The 23,014-nt window shown below is 46.0% G+C and overlaps 1 protein-coding gene across 1 annotated transcript; it reads left to right on the plus strand.

The window, feature by feature from the left end:
• LOC144773887 (uncharacterized) lies at positions 1–23,014 on the plus strand. The gene is made up of 4 exons (XM_078658962.1): positions 1–448; positions 1,688–2,474; positions 4,953–5,284; positions 22,397–23,014. The coding sequence occupies exons 1-4, from the start codon at positions 272–274 to the stop codon at positions 23,012–23,014; spliced, it is 1,914 nt and encodes a 637-aa protein (XP_078515088.1). The 5' UTR covers positions 1–271.

Genomic DNA, 23,014 nt, shown 5'->3' on the forward strand with positions numbered 1-23,014 from the left:
AAGGGGGGCTTGGGGGGGGGCAGCCAACCGTAGCGAGGTCCCCACCCCCGGGCTGATTGGGAGGGGCTAGTGGGGGGGGGTTGCATCAGGGCGCCAGCCTTGGGCTGGTTTTGGGCTGGTTTTGGGCTCCCTCGGTTCCTACTGGGGGAGCCCAGCTATATACCCCTCTGGCCCCTCCTCCCGGCCACCATTTTAGGTTGAATGACCTGGTGGCCGGGAGCTCATTAGTTAAATTGAAAATTTTATTGTTGTGTGGTATTAACATATCGTCATGTCTGGTGAGGATTATCGCGTTTTAGAAGCGATCCGCCTCTTGAGCGAAGCGGGACGCCTGGACCTGGTTCTGGGGGACGTGGCGGGGACGTCGCGTCCTCGGCGACAGGCCTCGGCGCGTGTTGCGGCGGTGGTGGCGGCGTGTGCTTCGCCGAAAAAGTCGCGCAGGGAAGCGGTAAGTGAAAGGGGCCGCCCGCGCTCTAGGAGAGCGGCCCCTGGTAGTGTGTCGCTTGCGGAGGGGGAAGCGGTTCTGATGCGCGAGGCGGGGTTGGGGGAAGGTGAGGCGTCGGCTCCCTTGGTGTCTATGGTGCCGCTGCAGCGCTCGCTTTCGGTCCCTGCTGCCAGGGGCAAGCGGGCCGTCAAGCGGGGAGGTAGAAAGCGTTCTGCTTCTACCTCTGCCTGTCAGGCTGAGGACGCGGCGGCCGCGACACCGGCGGTTGGCGCTCATGCGCATTTCGAATCTATTGCGCCGCGCATGCAAGTTGGAGTTTGTTTACCGGCGGCAGCGCCGGCCGGCGCCTCTGGTCAACCCTCGGTTTTGGGGGCACTTGGTGTGCGTCAGGGGGCGGATTTGTTGGCTGCTCGTAAGGGGCCTATTGATACCCGAGTTTCTACTCCAGCTTGCGCTTATGGGCCACAATTGTTTGATGACGTTGAGCTTCAGCCTACTGTGCAGCCTGCACATTCAGGGGCTGGGGAGGTTTTTGTGCCTTTTAGCCCCCTGTTGTTTTCCCCCCCTGTCTCTACCCGGGGAGAGGTACTGTCAGTTCTTAGTGGTTCTGTGGGGGAGGGGGAGTGGGCGCAGTTGGAAAGAGGGTCAGGGGCAGGTTTGCTGGGTCAGCAGTCTGGCCGTGTTATGTTGGGTGACCCACAGGATGTTTCTGGGTCTGGCAAGGAGTTCATTGAGCCTTTTGAGGGTGGTGCTGTTACTTTTCCTCTGCAGGAGAGTGGCGATAGGCAGGTGGGTGTTAGATCTTGGGAGGGCCTAGATGTTTTTCCTTCCTGGGCAGAGGGGGTTCGTGATGCGGGCAGGGCTACACCCATCCAGGGCACTGATATGCTGAGTGGTTTTGGGGGCACTTTGAGTTTTCCGGGTTTGCCTGTTGGGGGCAGATCGCTTGGGAGGATGGAGCAGCCCCGCGCTGATACCCAGCAGAAAGGGCAGGGTGGACTGGCATCGGGCCCTGCGTCCAAGATTGTTCAGGGGTTGCTGGACTGGAGTAGTGGAGATGAGGTGGTGGAGCCTTCCCCTCCTCGGAGGGGCTTATCGGTTCAAGCTAGGGGGTCTGTTTCTAGGGAGGTTGGTCGGGTGCAGTTTCAGGATTCTGGTTTTTGTATGGCTAGTGGTGTTGATAGCTTTGGCCGTTCTGGTAGTAAGGGTCCCGGCACATCAGTTCAGCCTTTTTCTTTGCAGGTCAGGGAGCGACGTGGAGAGGCAGACTTGGTAGGGTGGAGTGCGGCCCATTTGCACCGAGGAGTAGGGAGGGTGGAGCCTGGCGCGGCATACCCCATACCGGCGAGGGACCCCGGCGCGGTCAACGTAAGCAGGTCAGGTGCGACCTCGTTGGCCCCAACGTTTTCCTTTCAGGATCTCGGCGCGGTCGGCAGAAGCAGGTCAGGCGCGTCCTCGCTGGCCCCAACTTCTCTTTCTACAGGTATCGGCGGGGTCGGCAGAAGCGGACCCGGCGCGTCCTCGCTGGCCCCATTGTCAGGTTCTCTGGATATCGGCGGGGTTGGCAGAAGCAGGACCGGCGCGTCCTCGCTGGCCCCACATGTTTCTTCTCATCAACAAAGGGATTCATCGTTGGTTAAGCTGTACAAATCTGGTCAACGTTTGGGGGAGTACAGACGGGTCCAGTCGGCTCCCCCGCCTACAATGTCAGTACGGGCTGGTAAGGCCCGGGTTGGTTTCAGAAGCCCGGCAAAGGTGTTAGATCCTCCTCGGTTGGAGGAATCTTTGGTTTTAGATTATGATGAGGAGAGCCCTGAGGAGGGTGAGATACGTGCTGAGGGTGCAAGGGGGGGGCTTTTTCACGCTTCTGATGATGTTTTACAGGCACCGGTGGTGGTGCGTCCGAGAGCTACAGTTTCCAGACCAACTCGAGAGAGCGGCCCCGCGGTGAGGGTTCCTCGGTCAGGCGTTGATGTTGAACAGATGGCATGGAGAGAGAGGCCGGCCCAACTGCCTTTATTGAATCCAGGTGAGCTTGCTGGGCCGCGGGACAAGCCATTGATGGTTTCTGTGGGAACGGGGGGGGATCCTCCTTCAGAGGGTGTGGATCTTAAGCTCCACAAGGGTCGTTATGTTAAGGATCAAGGAGTGGGTACGAGTGACGGGGGGGTGGGTTCTAAGGTGGATTCCGGGACTGTTACGGAGCCCATGGAGGTAGGTAAGGACCCCCCACACAGCAAGGAGCTTAAAATAAAGAAATTGCCTTACATGGGCGTCACAAAACCTTTGGGCGCTCATTTAATGCTGTCTACTAAGGAAAGGATTTGGAAAGGGGAGTACGTTGAATTATTGAAGCTTTTACATAGGGAGGTTAGGTCTAAGGAGGGGTCTAAGGAGGAAGAGTATGAGTTGGCCAAGCGCCCAAAGGTTCCTTTGACCATAGAAAACTGGACAGCGGCATTTCTTATATACGCTAGTGTGTATTGTGAGAAATTCCCTGAGCGCTGTGTGGCACTTTTTAAGTATATGGATGTGATCAGGAAAGCGCAGATTACTGGAAGTGGTTATGCCTGGTCACAGTACGATGAGGAATTCCGGGCTCGGATGGCTTGGGATCCTGAAGCGAAATGGGGGGAGTTGGATAATGACTTGTGGCAACACACTATGGGAGCATCGGCAGGTGGTAAGACAATTTTCACAGCTAGTGGGTATCCATTACCTTCACGGCCCTTTCAGGGTAGGCCCACTCGGGGAGGGGTGGGTGCAGCTGCGTCAGTCCAATCTGCCAATGGGACATGTTGGGATTTTAACAGAGGATATTGCCCAAGAGAGTATTGCAAATTTCGACACGAATGCTCCCAATGTGGTAAACCGCACCCACTGTCCAAGTGTTGGGGGCCTCGGGTTACAGGGGGAAGACAGTGGTCACAACAGACAGCCAATGCCCCTGCCCCTGCACAGCAGCCTCAACCTTACAGGGGGGGGAAGAACACTTCTGGAACTGGGCCCAAAGGCTCATACGCCAGTTAATCCTTTTCACTTGGCTGTGGCTCTGAGGGGCTACGGGAATGTCGAGGCTGCTAAGTTATTGTTGGAGGGTTTTCAGGAAGGTTTTCGTCTTGGTTATACAGGGCCGCGGTTGCGGCGGTGGTCAAAGAATCTATTGTCGGCCAATGAACATCCAGAGGTGGTGCAAGACAAATTGGATAAGGAAGTGCGGGAGGGGAGGATGGCGGGTCCTTTTGGTGATTGGCCCTTGGAAAATCTTATTGTCTCCCCAATTGGTGTGGTGCCTAAGAAAGAGCCTGGGCAATTTCGTTTGATTCAACATTTGTCATGGCCGGAGGGCTCATCAGTTAACGATTTCATTGATGGTGAGGCTGCTTCAGTGTCTTATTCTTCAGTGGATGTGGCAATGGCCCTGGTTGTATCTGCCGGCACTGGTGCGGCGATGGCAAAATGTGACATCAAATCGGCATTCCGTTTATTGCCTGTGCATCCTGGGGATTGGGATCTTTTGGGGATTCAATTTCAGGGGAAGTGGTATGTGGATAAGGCTCTACCAATGGGTTGTTCCATATCCTGTGCGTTATTTGAGACCTTTAGCACATTTCTCCAATGGTTTTTCACCGACACATCAGGACATCAGCTTGTGACTCACTACCTGGATGATTTCTTTTTTGTTGGCGCTCCCAATTCCTCAGCATGCCAGAATGCTTTGCGAACATTCCAAACTCTGATGGAATTTTTAGGTGTGCCATTGGCACCGGAAAAGACAATGGGCCCCTGCGCGACCATGTCTTTTTTGGGGATCGAGATTGATTCTAATGTTATGGAGGCACGTTTACCAGTGGATAAAAAAGAAAAGATGTTGGACCTCTTACACGTTATGTTGAACAAGGCAAAGGTGACAGTGAAGGAAGTTCAGGTGCTGCTGGGCCATCTTAACTTTGCTTGTAGGGTGGTCAGGGCAGGTAGAACTTTTTGCAGGCGTTTGGGTAGAGCTCTGTCTGGTCAGTTTTTACCTCACCATCACGTTCGCCTGTCAGCAGGTGTTAAGGAGGATCTGCGGATGTGGGTAGCCTTTTTACACTCTTTCAATGGCATTCCTCTATACAGAGAAGAGAATTTGATCTGGGACGTCCAAATTTTTTCAGATGCGGCAGGCAGTGATGGTTTCGGTCTTTACTGGCAGGGCAGATGGTGCGCTGAACAGTGGCCTGCTGCGTGGAGGAACGGAGGCAGGAGTATTGCCTTCCTGGAGCTTTTCCCTGTGGTGGTGGCGTTGACTTTGTGGGGTCAGGAGCTTTCTCACAAAAAAGTGCTGTTTCGAATTGATAATAAGGCTGTGGTGGACATTATCAATCGGCAGTCGGCCAAGGATGCTCACATCTTGAAGCTCTTGCGAGTCTTTGTGTTGGGGTGCTTGACGTATGACATCAGTTTTAAGGCCTTACACATTCCTGGGGTGGACAATGACATTGCGGATGCTTTGTCTCGTTCACAGTGGGAGAGATTCCATGGGCTAGCCTCGGAGGCGGACAGGACGCCGACCCGCATGCCGGAACATCTGTGGACTGTAGGCGAGACAGGGTTTTGCAGCTGGTGGTAGGTTCGCTTGCAGTTTCCACTAGGACAGCGTATGAATTGGCCTGGAAAGAGTTTTTAGAATCTGGGGCCGGCTGGCGCGCTCCGGGCTGGAGACGATCTGAAGATGTGGTACAGTTCATTCTTCACTTGATAGACAGGGGGCTGACACGTGTGACGATTGCTGGAAAATTGGCTGGTATTGCGTTCATGGGAAAATTGCTGTGGGGCTATTCTCCTTCGGCAGGGGAGGTGGGTAAGCGCATGCTAGAAGGTTGGTCTAGGGAGAGGGGTAGGGAACATATGGTTCGCCGACCTGTGTCTTGGCAGACGTTAGCCCGAGTTTTGCAGGTTTTGCCCTCGGTTTGTCTGAATGAGTTTGAGGTTTGTCTGTTTTCTACTCTTATGGTTTGGATGTTTTTTGGTGCTTTCAGAGTTTCTGAGTTACTGGGGTCGAAAGTTACTTTTGGGGTGGGGTGGGAGAATGTTCGATTTTTGGAAGCGGGGTTGCACGTTTGGTTGGCCCGGGCAAAAACTGATCAACACAGCAAAGGGAGGGGCATCTGGCTTGAAGCTTCTTCCCCTTCTGAGACGTGTCCTTTGAGGTGGGCCAGGCGTTTGCGGGACTGTTCGGGGGCCGCTTTTGAGGGCCCTGTTTTTCGACATGGGGATGGCTCCAGGGTGACGGAGTACCAACTGTGCATGGTTTTGCGTAAAGCGCTGCGCTTCATGGGCTTGGATGAGACACAGTATGGTACGCATTCTTTCAGGATTGGGGCAGCTACAGAAGCTCATAACAGGGGTTGGTCGCAGCAGGACATTATGTCTTTAGGGCGTTGGTCCTCCAACTGTTTTAGGCGCTATGTGCGTACTGATCCTGTTATGGCGCCTGCGGATGATAGTTTTTCTTGAGTTTGATGCTGCTTTTCTTTTTCAGGTTCAGTGGCCGGCCCCCGTTCTACTGTCATGACGATCTGGATAGTGGGACATTCCTTCATTAGGCGAGCGGAAGATCAAGCTATAAGAAGCTATTTTGGTTCCACACTTGGTTTTAATTCTCGTCTTTTTAATGTTGTATGGAAGGGGAAGGGAGGTATGATCTGGAGGGAGCTTATCCCGGCCTTGAATTCTTGGTTGGTGGGAGGTGTTTGTCCTGACGTGTTGCTCTTACACCTTGGGGAGAATGACCTTTGTGGGGTGAAAGGAGTGGTTTTATTGAGAGCGATGAAGAAGGATCTTTCTCTTATTCGTCAACAATGGGCGGGTTGCCATGTTTTATGGACAGAATTGGTCCCTAGAAGAACCTGGAGGGGTGCGATCAAGCCTAGGGCGGTTGATAAGGCGCGAAGGAAGTTGAATCTGGAGGTTTCCCGTTTTTGTAGAGATCTGGGTTTTGGGCGGGTGTCACATAAGGACATCCGTTATGACAATGTGGAATTCTTTCGCGGCGATGGTGTTCACTTATCTCGTATAGGGATGGATTTATATCTCTTGGAATTGCGAGAGGTGCTCTCCAGGTGTTTGAAGATTCAAAATTTCTTGGGTTAAGGTTCTGGTTCCTTGGTTGGTCGGTTTTGGGGGGCAGAAAGAGAGGAGGGTAATTCCTTCCCCCCTCTTTTCTGGGTGGCGGAAATTGGGCGTTCTTGGTCAGCAGGGACATGAAGCTTGTTGGGTTTTTGCTAAAGTTGGGCTATGGCTGGAAAAGTTTAAATAGTTGTTTCGTGGGGTGGTTACAAGGTTTTGGGTAATGTAAGTTGTTGGTGGGTAAGTTTTGCAATGTGATGTTTTGCGGTGGGTTGGGATGATATTTAAATGATTATCAGGTTTTGATATTGTTTGAATTGTAATTATGTTGCGCTGGGTGGGGGCGGGGTTTGTGACGTGTTAGGGGCGGGCCTGACGTTTGGGGTTGTAAGGTAACATCTTATTTAGTGAGGACTAGTTTTGTGAGGCGGTTGCCAGGTTGGTATTGTTGTAAATATGCACCTGTTTCAATAAAAGCGGCCTTTTGCACACTTTCAATTGGTCTGGTGTCTGCTCACCCCCCCTCACCACTCCCTCCCAAGGGGGGCTTGGGGGGGGGCAGCCGACCGTAGGGAGGTCCCCACCCCCGGGCTGATTGGGAGGGGCTAGTGGGGGGGGTTGCATCAAGGCGCCAGCCTTGGGCTGGTTTTGGGCTGGTTTTGGGCTCCCTCGGTTCCTACTGGGGGAGCCCAGCTATATACCCCTCTGGCCCCTCCTCCCGGCCACCATTTTAGGTTGAATGACCTGGTGGCCGGGAGCTCATTAGTTAAATTGAAAATTTTCCCTCCCTCCCTCCCTATTCTCAGTTAGGTCTTTCTCTTATTTTCCCCGGGTCTTTTATTTATTTATTTATTTATTTATTTCCATTATTTATTTGTTTTATCTTCCATAATTTTAGGTTCTTTTGTCGAAACAGGTGGATATGGGGTAACAAAACATGTTGTTCATTGTCGCTTGGAACAGGTGCCGTGCGGAAATTGGGCGTTCTTGGTCAGCAGGGACATGAAGCTTGTTGGGTTTTTGCTAAAGTTGGGCTATGGCTGGAAAAGTTTAAATAGTTGTTTCGTGGGGTGGTTACAAGGTTTTGGGTAATGTAAGTTGTGGTAAGTTTTGCAATGTGATGTTTTGCGGTGGGTTGGGATGATATTTAAATGATTATCAGGTTTTGATATTGTTTGAATTGTAATTATGTTGTGCTGGGTGGGGGCGGGGTTTTTGACGTGTTAGGGGCGGGCCTGACGTTTGGGGTTGTAAGGTAACATCTTATTTAGTGAGGACTAGTTTTGTGAGGCGGTTGCCAGGTTGGTATTGTTGTAAATATGCACCTGTTTCAATAAAAGCGGCCTTTTGCACACTTTCAATTGGTCTGGTGTCTGCTCACCCCCCCTCACCCCTCCCTCCCAATGTTACCAACCCGTAAAATACCATCACACCTAGCACAGACAAGTGCTGAAAGTGAAAAGAAAATTACGAGACAAGGACGTTATTTTTAATTGACAGCCCCCAAAAAAAGTTCTTCGTCATTTTAGCGTGTGTATTGGTAAAATAGTAGCAGGATCCTCAATTTTAGAGCAATATTTAGCTTGAACAGTAATTAGTGGCATTAAAAATGGAAACGGTGTCCGCGTGAACGCCACCGACGCACGCTTCAGGTCACCGACGCACGCTTCAGGCGGCAGCCACCGGCCCACGCTTCAGACCACAGCAATCTTCCTGCCGTGAATGCTCCGCCTGGCGAAGTTGCTTCTCCGCTCCCTTTCTGCCCGCATACATACCTGTTTTTGTCCTGACATTCTTCCCTAATGTTCTTTTCGGTGTTCTGGGAAGTTCGCTTCCGAAAGGGAGGGGGAGGAGGGGCTGCAACCTCAAAGTCTTATTCCTTGGCTGTTTTTGCAGTTTTATAGAGCGTGAACTTGGCCTAAGGGCATAAGAGCGCTTTACTTGAGAACCAGACGTACCGTTTTTTCCAGGCATGGGGAGGATGAGTGATTTACGCAGTATCACAGGATGTTGGCCGCTAGGCATGCCACTCACATTGAGTTTTTTTGTTGTTTATAACTGGGGGGGGGGGTGGGGCTCTGTTTGTCGCCTATCACCCTATGACTGCTTTATTAAAATACAATAAAAATCCTTGTGTTACAGTTTGGGTTCCACCATACCCCTGCAGTGTCTTGAGATTATGAGTGCTAGGACCCTTGCAGTTCTGGGTGGATTCTGAACAGGAATTACGTAATCTGCTGATAGGTGTTAAAGTGTGGTTATAAAAGTTATGACACAATGCATACAGTGTGTTGTATGTTCAGTAATAAAGACGTGTATTGCAAAGCTCTGTGGGTGGGGTATTTCATTTGCATGCTCCTGTGCTGGAGAGGACGCTACATCTGATGATGAGTGGGGGATCCGTGCCCCAAAGAATCAAAACTGCTCTACTTGAGAGTTTGCAACAGGACTGCAAACTGCTAGTGTGTGCCACATGGACCTCAAATTGATGCAACGCAAGCTGCGGTTGGCGTATCTAAAGTCGGAGCTCCACTTCAACCTATACACAGACATTGAATGAGTCGGAGGCCCTGCAGATGAGCACATTTGAAAACGCTGAAAGAAGAGATACTGGGCTGCACTGTAACACAGAACCATCATCCATACAATGCAAATGCAAATTCAGAGACAACTAGGTACGAAAAAGATATGTACTTACCAGCATAAGCGATTAAAGCACCATACAACCTCAAAGTCGGGTGAAACGACCAGGCCCAAACAACGGGGTGTTGTGTGAAGAGGTTGCCAGTCCTGCTGTGTGTGAAGAAAGCTGTCTGATCAGCACCTACTCTAAATGGCAGTGTAAGAAAGCACAAAGTACAATGCGCCTACATTCCTGAAGCCACGACCGCCGTTTGATGCAGCAAAGAAACAAACTATTGGTACTAGATGTGTTGCATGTATCGAAACATTCAATGACTTCCTAGACACGCTAGAAGAAAAAGACAATATAAAACCTTGCAAGTGATGAAGTGAAAGAAGTGCTAAAGACATTTTCACAAACTGATGCTATAATGTGCCAAAAGATAAAAGAAGCATTGGGAGCGAAGTTCAGTCTGACGCCTAATATCAATTATTAAAGGAAAATCTTCAACCAAGCATGACAACAAGCTGGTGAAACGATGGATGAGTTTGTTGAGAGAGTTGACGCACTTACCAAACACTGTAAGTCCTCTGATTTCAATGATGAAGAAGTCATGCGTCAGAGTAATCAATGGCTGTCTTTACTACTCTATCAGAAGACGCATGCTGAGAGAGATACTCAGTTTAGAGAAAATACTAATGGCTGCAAGGGCAGAGAAACAAGCCATTTGACAAGCTGCTGATATGGAAGCAGGAACAGCGAGAAGTTAATCAGTACTTATCATGAAGAGTAAGCATGAACACAGAACAAATGCTCTCAAGGCCACATCTTCAGAGGAAGAAAAGTTATGCTTCCAATGTGGGTTTTCATTTGCCCTTGAAGGTAAATGTCCAGCCATGGGACAGACAGGCAAGGGCTGTGGGAAAGAAAACCACTTTGTAACGGTTTGCAAAGTGAAAGAGAAACTAAATGTGTCACAGTGAGAAGAGAAAATGGGCGTTAAAAGGTTCCAAAAGGATTCTCCCTATACCCACAAGGCCAAATGGCAACATCAGTTCCGAAAAGTGGATGCAAAACAAAGTTGATAGTTGTTAAATCCATCATACAAAGGTTCTTCAATGTCATTATCCAGATCCAGTAAACAAGATTGATGTGCGTTGATGATGTCCACTAAAGAAGAACGTGCACATGTAGGATTAGCTACTTGCAAAAAAGCTCAATAGTCAAATGAGAAGCACCAAATGGAGCGAAAGTTTAATTTGGACACTGTCCTAAAATTACATTAAAGGTGAACGGTTGCCCCATAACCTTAATTATAGACAGTGGTGCATCGATTAATACCATGCCAGTGAAGAATTTTAACAGCTTCTCCTACCAGCGGGTTTCACCAATAGTTGTTGTGCCAAAAATCAACAGTGGAGGTGCAGTGCACATTTGCGTTGACATGCGCCAAGCCAGTAAAGCAATTGACAGGGAAAGACATCCTGGTCCCCACTTTGCGGACATGGTCATGCAGCCGAACAGATCCAAAGCCTTCTCCCGTCTTGACCTAAATAAAGGATGCCATCAAGTCGAGCTGGAAGAGAACTGTAGGTACATTCCTACTTCTTCAACTCATGTTGGTTTGTTCAGATACAAACAGTTGAGTTTTTTAATATCTTTGGCTGCGGAGATATTTTAGGATGTAATCCACAGAGCAATTCTACCTATCACACGTGCTTTCAATTACAGTGACGACATACTGGTATTTGAGACAACACCAAAGAAGCATGGCAAGGCCCTTACACAAGTGTGCCAAATACATGCTGATGCAGGTGTCACTTTGAATATGGCAAATTGTGAGTGTCACAAAAATAAACTCAAATTCTTTGGGCACATATTCTCAGATGGGAGAATCACTCCTGACCCTGATAAAGTGCAAGCATTGTCAACTTGTTGCCCCCCACAAGATGTGGCCATGCTCCCATCCTTCTTTGGTATGGCTAGTTATTGCTCAAGATACATTCATGACTTTGCTACAGTGAGAACCCTGTTGAGAGACTTAACAAAGCAAAATGTCCCATTCCTGTGGTCTCCTGAAGGTGACCAAAGTTTCAAAGACATAAAAAATGCGATTGAGAATGCAACTGAAAAGGCCTACTTTGACCCCAAGTTACATACTGAGATCACAGTAGATATGAGCCCGGTTGGGCCGGGGGCAATCCTTGCTCAATACAATGGCCATCTGAATACCCAGAGACACATTGTAGCCTATGCCAGTAGAAGCCTGTCTGAAACAGAATGTGCCTACTCTCAGCCAGAAAAGGAGTGTCTGGCCTTAGTGTGGGCCCGCATACATTTTCATGTGTTTTTATATAGGAACTGTTTCACTAATATCACAGACCAACATGCGTTCCTCACTATCTTCGGAAATTCGAAATCCAAGATGCCCCCTCGTATTGAGAGGTGGAGGTTGCAATTGCAAAAGTACGAGTATGTGAATGTACACAAGCCAGGGAAAGATCAAAACACAGCTGACTACTTTTTACGAGTGCCACTACATTGCCACAGTTCTACGTCCAAAGCGGCTGAAGATTACCTAAACTTCATTGGGAGGTCCAGCATACCAGAAACTCTATCCATTTAACAAATTATTGCTGCTACGAATGCTGTTAAAGAGATGCTCCTCTTCAAATACATCATTACAACACAATCCTGGAAGAAAAGTGTTTGACCCTTTGCTGAAGAAGTTAATTGTCAAAAATTCAAAAATGTACTAGATGAGCTATTCATCACTTGAGAAGGTATCATGCTGAGAGGCTTGAGAACCGTCATACCTGTGAGCCAGAGACAACAAATCATTGAACTGGCCCATGAAGGACATCCTGGCATTGCAGCCACCAAAAGAGCCATAAGAGACAGAGGGGGATAGTTAAAAAGAATTGGCATAGGGCAGTGCCGCAAGTAATTTTTCCGTGCTGCCCTACACCAATTTGAAAGGACAGAAATGCACTGTATTTACACCATAATCATTCCTGTTCTTTCAGCTGGTGTAAAAATTACAGCTGTGTGCCGAATGCAGGCACCCTTGCATCATGGTACAAGGATGTCTGTGTTGTTGGTATGATTGTTTTTGTGCAGGAAGGGGCAACTTCCTGTACAAAAAAAATCACAAGAGGCGGTTTCCTTGTTCTATGTGTACTACAGAATGCAGCACACATGGAAAGAGGAAAGAACAAGGAGAATGTAATCATTTCTCCTCGTTATGACTGCTCTAGGGAGGCATATGTTTTTGGTGCTGCCCCAGATTCACGCTGTTTTAAATCTGGGGCAGTGTCATAATCCATGGATGTTGGGTGGGAACACTCACAGAGACACCCATGGCATGCCTCCCTGCCACAATGTAAGGCAATGCAGCAACTGGTTCGACGTGGCCTTATACCTTATCTACAAGGCCATGAGAAACCACGCAGGGTTGCTTTGCATGAACTTGTAGATATGGGCTTGCACTGTGTGCAACCGGAGTGTCAAAAAAAGTGATGCTCCGGTAGCAAAAGGGGCTTGTAAATATGCCCCAAAGTGTGGTTCCCTCGCTTAAATGAACAAGTTGAGAAAGAGCTGAAAACGTGCCACCTTTGTAACTGTTTATACCCCAGGGTGACACAGCATCTATTGACAATGTCTTATGTTCCTGTGCATGCATAGGAGCCAGTTGCAGTTGATTTCTTGGGGTCTCTAGGAAATGGTAGTCATTGATGAATATTTACGGTTTCCTTTGGTGGACGAGTTTTCATCGACAACCCATGACAAAGTCATAGAACAGCTTGAAAACATCTTTTCAGTGTGGGGCATCCATGCTATTCGTAAATCTGACAATGACTCACCTTTCAATAGCAAAGAATTCAAGGAGTTTCTTGTTCAACTCAATGTCAAGCATCAAACGAGTACACCTCTCTGGCCCCAAGCCAATGGTGTTGAACGATTAATGGGCACCTTCAAGAAGGTAATTCAGAGAGCATCGATAGAGGGAATCGATCCTAACCAAGCCATGTGGCAAGTCCTTTGTGCCTATCGATCAACTCCTCACTCCAAAACTGGTGATGGTCCTGTCACCTTGCTATTTGGGAGAGCTATCAGAACCAAACCACCACAATGGACATAGGACCGATCGATGAATGCCGATGAGGTTCATGTCACAGACACTTCCCGAAAGTGCAAGCTGAAAACATATGCTGATCATCGTCGACAAGCTTAGGAAACAGTCTTCGGAACAGGGGGCTAGGTACTCATCAAACAAAAAAGGAGGTGAAAAATGGACACTCGGTATGATGTCGACCCTTTGAGGGCTGGGACGTGCAAGGGACAGATGGTGACAGCGCATCGTCCCGGAAAGTCCATCACACTTTAAACACCTACCTCAATGTTCGTCAGCTCCTGATATCACTAGCGAGGCGACCCCGTCTGGCTGTCCAGATCAAGCATCTGAGCCGATGCCATCAGTGTCTGATCAAGGTGTCCCGCAACGACCTCATACCACCCGATCTGGCCAACCAGTGCGAGCGCCTTGACAACTCATTGAGGAACTATCATGCTAATGCTGTCTGTACTTTTTCTTTAACAAAGGGGGAGATGTAATGTGTTGAGATTATGAGAACTAGCAACCTTTCGGTTCTCGGTGGAGGGGTGGAGTCTAAACAAATATTACTGAATCTGATGGGAGGGGTTAAGGTGTCATTGTAAAAGATATGACGAAATGCGAGTGGTGCGTGGTTGTCTGTTGAAGTATAAAGACGTGTTTTACAGAGTTCCGTGTGCTGAGTATTACATTTGAATGTTCCCGGGCTGGGGAGGATGCTACTACCCCCATGTTCTTTCGCCTCCTTGTCTTGTTCTCCATGCTGTTCCACATCTTGGAGAGCCTTTGTACTTCCCTATCCTCCAGAATTTCTCCCCCAGCTGATCTTGTTGTGTGGAGTTTTCCCACCATGTGGGAGGAGCAGCTGGGAAAAGTTTTGCATTGAGGAAGCAGCCGGTTTTATTTTGACAGTATTTGAATGTCAGCGTTATTTGACTTATCACATAAACAGGTTTGTGTCAGCTGTCTATGAACTTGTTTTTGATTGCTATATATTGCACTAGCTAGCTAGCGCTAGCAGCAATGAAAAATAAATGATTGGGTTTGATGTGTGGTAATTTCAAGCATTGCACAATTTACTGCTGACATGCTAAAATAAACTGTCCATTATTACCATCAGAGAGTTAAAATACAATGAACACCAGTCTGCTTAGCGCAATGAGATCAATATTCCCGCCAAATTCAAATACTGCAGATAAAAAAATGATTTTATGCTGTTTGCCCTCAGAAAGATATTCTGCTTAATCCCCTTCTGCCCACATATTTGCTGGCCAAGTCCCCATTATTGGCCATCTATAATGTCGAAATTCTGCCACAGAGCCGGACCTTACTAAAATCACACTCTGCATGTAAACACTTGTGCAGATTTAAAAGGTTGCTCCAATTTTGTAGACCGCTTTAGGTACCTATCTTTAAAATAGTGGACATCAGTTCCGGTCTTGTGATCACAGGTTCTCTGCCAAAGGGACAGAGAGGGAGGCACTATTGCTGTGCAAATTTGATTATTGTAAGTGGGATAGGGTAGTGTACTTTTAGTTGGGGTGATTTATATTGGTTTTAATTATCACCGTTATTAGATATTATAAACAACAATTAATAACTTTTAAGATGACTTGTACTGGAACTGGATGTGTATTTAAATACAAAATGATTTGTTCTGGAGGCGTGGCCAGCAGGGGAATTGAGTTGACGCTTGGACGGTCAGCTCCGCTCCATCCCTGCTTTTACAGCCCAGAACAGCCACCAATAGCCTGCTGAAAAAATTCTCATAACCACTGGGTCCCAGATTTACACATACTTTGCATCCGGTTTGCATTACTTTTTTAACGCAAAGTGTGGTGGTGGGATGTAGAATCCAGCATAAATCGCCATTTGCATTTGGATTGTACCAAAAATAACACAAAGCAGTATGGGCCATGCGCTGTCTTTCTTTACTTTGCGTCACAGGGGCGTTCCATGGGTGGTGCATGAGCATTCCCATCCAACCACCCACGGGTTTTGACGCAAACTCCTATCTACAGAGAATTGCAGACAGAGATTTGCAACAAAGTCCTTTACCTCATTGAGGCAGGCATAATAAGAAGAAATCCTTTCATTTCATTTTGTTTTTCCCTCTTTGCCTGAGTTCTGCCTTCTACAACAAATATACAAAGTGGGAAACGTCTTCAAGCATCATTTATGTACTGATAGGGGCTAATTGCTTAAAAACTATGCTTACAACAGCGCAGACACGCTTGTGCTATGGAGTAAGGGTGTCTGCATTTGATGCATGGTAGCCAAAAAATGTGCCAGTGCATAGAGAGAGTTGAACAACGTCGCATCTTAATAGATACAGAACTCTTCCCCAACCTCCTGTTCACACAATGCAGCACAGCAACTTTACTTGATGCAATGCGCTCCATAATTTAAAACAATTATATCTGGGCCTTGGTCATGACTGGAGTGCAGGAAGCATCAGGCTCGGTCGGTGATTGCTGCTGAAGAACATATTTTCCTCGCCCAGCGTGACAGGCTGGAGCTGTGGAGGGCCAACATTTTGGGCCTCTGGAGGGTGCGAGCAGGCCGAGCATCTATACAGAACCAGCAGGGCTTGGCCATGTCCTTCTGGGCAGGAACCTGTGCCGGAGGCCTCATGGGCTCCATACAGACAGTTTCCAGGTTTGGAGTAGACCCCCAAGACAGTCCGAGAAGAGGTGCAGGAGACTGTGACAGAGATCAGGGAAGGTTACATTAGGGTACCTGTGGCAGCCGATTTGGCTCACGGCCCTCTGACGACTTCCAAAGTGGGCCCTTGGATGGCTGAGCTTTGTGAAACTGAAAATGGGCTGGAGAAAATGGCAAACTATGGGATTTGACGCATTGCAGCAGAGGCACACTTCGAGATCTCCTGGGACCCAGACAAATGCAATGACAAACGGTGAGCCCTGATCCCATGCTAACAAAACAAAGCTTCTATTTAACAATCTCGTAAATGCGGGCTGGCATGAGGGTTTCTAAAAGAAATATACAAGTGTGGAGCAGTGGGTTACAGATCACATAATATTTTATTAGAAAAGGCAGCCCAGGGCAAGGGGTTTGACCAGCATTGCTTTTTAGGTCTCGCTGAAGCAATGCGTAAGCATTGTTTTCACCAAGATTCTAGTAAGCTGCTTTCAAAAGTCTACCCACTGCGGATTGCATACAGTTCATGTGAGCCAGGCGCGTGCACAGGAATTCGCACCCCTACCCCTCCCACAAAGCAAGCCAAGACAAGAACATCAAAGCGACCGCGGCCGCTTCGATTCCATTTGCCAGCAGCCACTTCACGCGCTCCTCAGGTCATAAACAGGACCATCTGCTCGTGAATCGGAATGCTGGCATGGTTGCCCAGCCCCCCTCCCAGCGCTGCCTTTCCTCTGCTCAGCTTCAACCGGTGCCCGTGCACTGCTCCCCATCGTTCGCTCTACACACCGCACCCCTTTTCACTCCCTATGCAGCACAACCATCACTCAGTCACATCTCCACGACTGGACCTTCCTCAGCATCCCCACCGTGCCCCAGATGTCTTTTTTTTCCATACAAACTCCACCCACTGTTTTGCTGCACTCTGTACCCTTTTTGTACACTGCTCCACCTCAATATTCATACACCCTACTTATTTTAAATTACAGTGTCTCAATTGCAGGCAAATATTTTCGCCCCTTTTGTTTCCCCACATTCATGGATACTTATTTCTGTTTCTAAAATATCCGTTATCAGTTTTTGAGGCCTATTTAATGAATTCTGTGTACAAGGTATTCGGTGTCCAGCTTGTATGTATACTGCTAAGAGCATGGATCAGTAGGATGTTACAAATGCTATAGGTGTCACATTTGCGAATGTTATAACCACACACAGCCACACACACCCACACACACCCACACACACCCACACACACAACTACACACACAACACCACACACACAACCACACACACACAACCACACACACAGCCACACACACACACACACACACAACCATACACACACACAACCACACCCAAACACACCCAACTACACACACAACCACACACCCAACTACACACACAACTACACACACAACCACACACACAACCACACACAACCACACACAACCACACACACATACAACCACACACAACCACACACACAACCACACACACACAACCACACACACACAACCACACACATCTATCCATGGGCGTCCGCAGAAATGTTTCCAGGGGGGGCAACATTTTAACTTCATCACTCGCCTTCCAGGGGGGGGCAAAATGTTAACTTCATCGCTCGCCTTCAAGGCACGTTTAATGCAGACGGCCCATTGTCATTCTTTATGTGATGATTAGCAGCAGACAGAATGACAATGGGCCTGTCCACAGTCTGCTCGAGGTCGGGGAGGGGCTGCTGCAGCCTCTAGAGTTCAAAGACAAGTGCGAGAGGCCCCAAGTGAGAGATCATTTAAACTCCTGGGGCTTCTCGCAGGGGAACAACCTGCTGTAATCTTGAACATTACGGACCAAAAGGAATGGCACCGGCGATCCAGGGGGGGGCAAGTGCACCCCCATGCCCTCCCCTGAGGACGCCCATGCATCTATCTATCTATCGCCCTCACTCTATCTATCGCCCTTACTCTATCTATCTATCTATTGCCCTCACTCTATCTATCGCCCTCACTCTATCTATCTATCTATCGCCCTCACTCTATCTATCGCCCTCACTCTATCTATCTATCTATCTATCTATCTATCTATCTATCTATCTATCTATCTATCTATCTATCTATCTATCTATCTATCTATCTATCTATCTATCTATCTATCTATCTATCTATCTATCGCCCCTACTCTATCTATCTATTGCCCTCACTCTCTATCTATCTATCTATCTATCAATCTATATATCTATCTATCGGCCTCACTCTATCTATCTATCTATCTATCGCCCTCACTCTATCTATCGCCCTCACTCTATCTATCTATCGCCCTCACTCTATCTATCTATCGCCATCACTCTATCTATCTATCGATCGCCCTCACTCTGTCTATCTATCTATCGCCCTCACGCTATTTATCTATCTATCGCCCTCACTCTATCTATCGCCCTCCCTCTATCTATCTATCGCCCTCTCTCTATCTATCTATCGCACCACCACAGCATCAGTCAGGGGCACCACAACATCACTATGCGCTACCACAGCATCACTTAACGCCACTGCATCACTTGTCGCCACCACAACATCACTCAGCGCCATCACAGCATCAATCTGTGCAACCATTCAACAACAACTGGTTCAAATATGTTCTCTCAATGTTTCAAGCTTTATTACAAATGTCACAAAAAGATTTTAATATTTCACTTCTGTTCTTGGATTTTCGTCACAATAAAATACACTGAACATAATCTTCACAAAAGTTATTTACAAAAGTTTAAGCTATAGCCATTATAAATTACAATAACTTTTATTTATGTATTAATTATTTAAAAAAATTAAAAGCCATTGTTATTTGTAATAGCAATACATCTAAGTCACGTAAATACAAAACATGTTGCATTACAAATGCTATAGGTGTCACATTTGCAAAAGTTAAAAGTATGTATCTATTGCCCTCACTCTATCTATCGCCCTCACTCTATCTATCTATCTATCTATCTATCTATCTATCTATCTATCTATCTATCTATCTATCTATCTATCTATCTATCTATCTATCTATCGCCCTCACTCTCTATCTATCTATCAATCTATCTATCTATCGGCCTCACTCTATCTATCTATCTATCTATCGCCCTCACTCTCTATTTATCTATCAATCTATCCATCTATCGCCCTCACTCTATCTATCACCCTCACTCTATCTATCGCCCTCACTCTATCTATCTATCTGTCGCCCTCACTCTATCTATCTATCTTTCTATCTTTCTATCTATCTATCTATCTATCTATCTATCTATCTATCTATCTATCTATCTATCTATCTATCTATCTATCTATCTATCTATCTATCTATCTATCTATCTATCTATCTGTCTGTCTATCTATTTATCTATTTATCTATCTATCTATCTATCTATCTATCTATCTATCTATCTATCTATCTATCTATCTATCTATCTATCGCCCTCACTCTATCTATCTATCGCCCTCACTCTATCTATCTATCGCCCTTACTCTATCTATCTATCTATCTATCTATCTATCTATCTATCTATCTATCTATCTATCTATCTATCTATCTATCTATCTATCTATCTATCTATCTATCTATCTATCTATCTATCTATCTATCTGTCTATCTATCTATCTATCGCCCTCACTCTATCTATCTATTGCCCTCACTCTCTATCTATCTATCTATCTATCTATCTATCTATCTATCTATCTATCTATCTATCTATCTATCTATCTATCTATCTATCTATCTATCTATCTATCAATCTATATATCTATCTATCGGCCTCACTCTATCTATCTATCTATCTATCTATCGCCCTCACTCTATCTATCGCCCTCACTCTATCTATCTATCGCCATCACTCTATCTATCGATTGCCCTCACTCTGTCTATCTATCTATCGCCCTCACGCTATTTATCTATCTATCACCCTCACTCTATCTATCGCCCTCCCTCTATCTATCTATCGCCCTCACTCTATCTATCTATCGCACCACCACAGCATCACTCAGGGGCACCACAACATCACTATGCGCTACCACAGCATCACTGAACGCCACAGCATCACTCGTCGCCACCACAACATCACTCAGCGCCACCACAGCATCAATCTGTGCAACCATTCAACAACAACTGGTTCAAATATGTCCTCTCAATGTTTCAAGCTTTATTACAAATGTCACAAAAAGATGTTAATATTTAACTTCTGTTCTTGGATTTTTGTCACAATAAAATACTCTGAACATAATCTTCACAAAAGTTATTTACAAAAGTTTAAGCTATTGCCATTATAAATTACAATAACTTTTATTTATGTATTAATTATTTAAAAAAATTAAAAGCCATTGTTATTTGTAATAGCAATACATCTAAGTCACGTAAATACAAAACATGTTGCATTACAAATGTGCAAAAGTTAAAAGTATTCGCATTGTAATTGACAAAGCTATTAGTTTTGCTATTTTTAAAACCAACACATAAATAAAAAATTTGTCATTTACAAGACCAATAGCTCAAACTTTCCTAATGCGAGACCTATTGCATTGCAAATGCTTGTTATCTATAGAAGCTCTAAAGCAGAGATGCCCACCAGGCAAACTTTGTGAAATCCTGGTATCTACAACTCATAAAGAAATCAATATCTCTGAAGAATTCCTGCAACAGTTTATACGAGAAATAAGGGAACAAGCCATAGTGATCTCAAAGACTATCTTAAAGATCCACAGCAAGATATAATGGATTGGTTCCAATCTCAATGACCTTGAACACTTTTTGGAAGAGGAATCCGAAGAGCTTCATGAGGTAGGGTGACATCCTTATCCTGGAACAGCAGTACGCTAACCTGGGTCTTGATCAGGAGGACCTCAAAAACAGGTCCAGATTAAATAATATAAGGATCAGGGGACTACCATGAGGCACATAAGTCACCAATAGCCAAGCCTATGTTCAAAAACTGTTACACCAGATATGAAATCAGCTGAATGACTCACCGATACATCTGGACCACATGCATACAATAAATCTGAGAGGGCAGTGTAGAGAAGCCCCTCCAGATATCCTCACAAGAGTACACGCATTTAAAGAAAACAGACTTTCTTTAATAACACAGCACAGGCAACACTTAAACAGAGACACAACATGAAGCAGATCACAGCTGATCTCTGCAAAAACATGAACCCCTATCAGTGAGGTTTTAAAGAAACAAAGGTCCTAAGCATATACAAAATATTAGACAGATCTTATATAGACCACAATAGGCTACTATATATTTCTAATCCTTGTCCAGCCGGACAGGGGATTTTTAATAGCTCAGATGAATAGAATCACATGTCAATATACATTTGTACAACGACAATTCATTGTAGTAAAGCACAGTCCTGTGCAGTACCGGGGAAAAAGAATGGAGGGTAGAAGAGAGAAAAGGGTGTTTCAGGCAAAAGAAAGGAGCAGACAGGGTACTGTCTAGAGTCAAAGAAATTTTTACAGTATCACCTAGAGTAGTACATATAAATACAAATATACATTAAATCACTGTATGTCTACTAAAAAGGAGTCGACGTTTCGATCCCGTGCTCGAAATCTAAAGGGATCATCTTCAGGACTTAATAAATGGTTTGCCTGGGGTAAAAATTAGTTAGGCCTGTTGGGGAGAAAACAAGGAATAGAGAGAAATTGGAGAGTTGTCAGTTTGATGACTAAGGAGAACGGTCAGCTTTTACCATCTGCAACATTCTGTATTTCGGAATCGCAGTGAGTGAGCTGTGCTTGTGATCGTGAACATCATGTGTTAAGAACAAATTTCGTAAACATTTGAAGTAACACATACATTGTCCTCGGAATCACAGTGATGTGCGTGTGCTTACGCGTTTGGACTAAATTCAGTGTTTAAGAGTGTTAAGATCGTGACTACAGATAAATGCTCTATCCTCTGTGCTTGTGCTGAGGAAGGCAAGGTGCACTTAACATTACTGTAAAAATGTCTTTGACTCTAGACAGTACCCTGTCTGCTCCTTTCTTTTGCCTGAAACACCCTTTTCTCTCTTCTACCCTCCATTCTTTTTCCCCGGTACTGCACAGGACTGTGCTTTACTACAATGAATTGTCGTTGTACAAATGTATATTGACATGTGATTCTATTAATCTGAGCTATTAAAAATCCCCTGTCCGGCTGGACAAGGATTAGAAATATATAGTAGCCTATTGTGGTCTATATAAGATCTGTCTAATATTTTATATATGCTTAGGACCTTTGTTTCTTTAAAACTTAACTGATACCCATGGTCCATAGCTACCCGCTGGGTTCCCCCTTGTCCTTTTAGATAATCAGAGCGCAATCACAGGATTGCAGGGGTTTCTTGCAAACCAAAAAACCTCGTTCCACGAGGGTGGCCTCCCTAGTGCCACAGTACCTTTACTTTTCCCTATCCTTTTCTAGAACATCAAGGAGATGTCAGACCATGCCCCACTCTATACTGTAGATTACATCAAACATCTGTGCTCCCTTCCCTCATTACTGTCAGAAACACCAGATGTCTCGACAGCAACTAACTCCACCTTACCCGAGCAACTGGAAAAACTTAGAAAGAAGCAGGTCAGGCTACAACTTATGATATTAATGCTGACGGATTATTTAAAATCTGAGGTTATACCGGTTGGCTTACAAGTCCGCAACATTCCGGGCATTTTTACCGATAATCCCAAATACGTCTCAAACTTTAGTTACATTGGGACTACATGCTCTAGGCATTGGCTGGCATTGGGAATCGATATAGCAACAGAAACACTAAAATCACTAGAAATTGAAATAAGTGATTTATTGAAACAAATCAATGACTCAGACCCAACGTCAGACTGTAAAAAATTACTTGAACAAGTAGAGAAAACAGTGGCAGATTTCCATTGCATTGAACAAAACAAGAAATCCAATAAAATCAAGAAGGACATAAAAAACTACAATATAGAAAATACCTATCCATACCTGAATAAGGATTTCTACACTAACAGGCCACATTTTAACCCCAACAATAGACCATGGGGGAGGTATAACAAATGA

The sequence above is a fragment of the Lissotriton helveticus genome, chromosome 8 (assembly GCF_964261635.1).
Source record: "Lissotriton helveticus chromosome 8, aLisHel1.1, whole genome shotgun sequence".
Classification (NCBI taxonomy): domain Eukaryota; kingdom Metazoa; phylum Chordata; class Amphibia; order Caudata; family Salamandridae; genus Lissotriton; species Lissotriton helveticus.

Excerpts from the sequence above, each read along its gene's own strand:
- LOC144773887 (XM_078658962.1), top strand. The coding sequence starts at position 272 with ATGTCTGGTGAGGATTATCGCGTTTTAGAAGCGATCCGCCTCTTGAGC. Across the intron at positions 449-1,687 it reads AAAAGTCGCGCAGGGAAGCG|GTCAGGGAGCGACGTGGAGA; the intron begins GTAAGTGAAAGG and ends TTTTCTTTGCAG. Across the intron at positions 5,285-22,396 it reads ATTCTCCTTCGGCAGGGGAG|AACATCAAGGAGATGTCAGA; the intron begins GTGGGTAAGCGC and ends ATCCTTTTCTAG.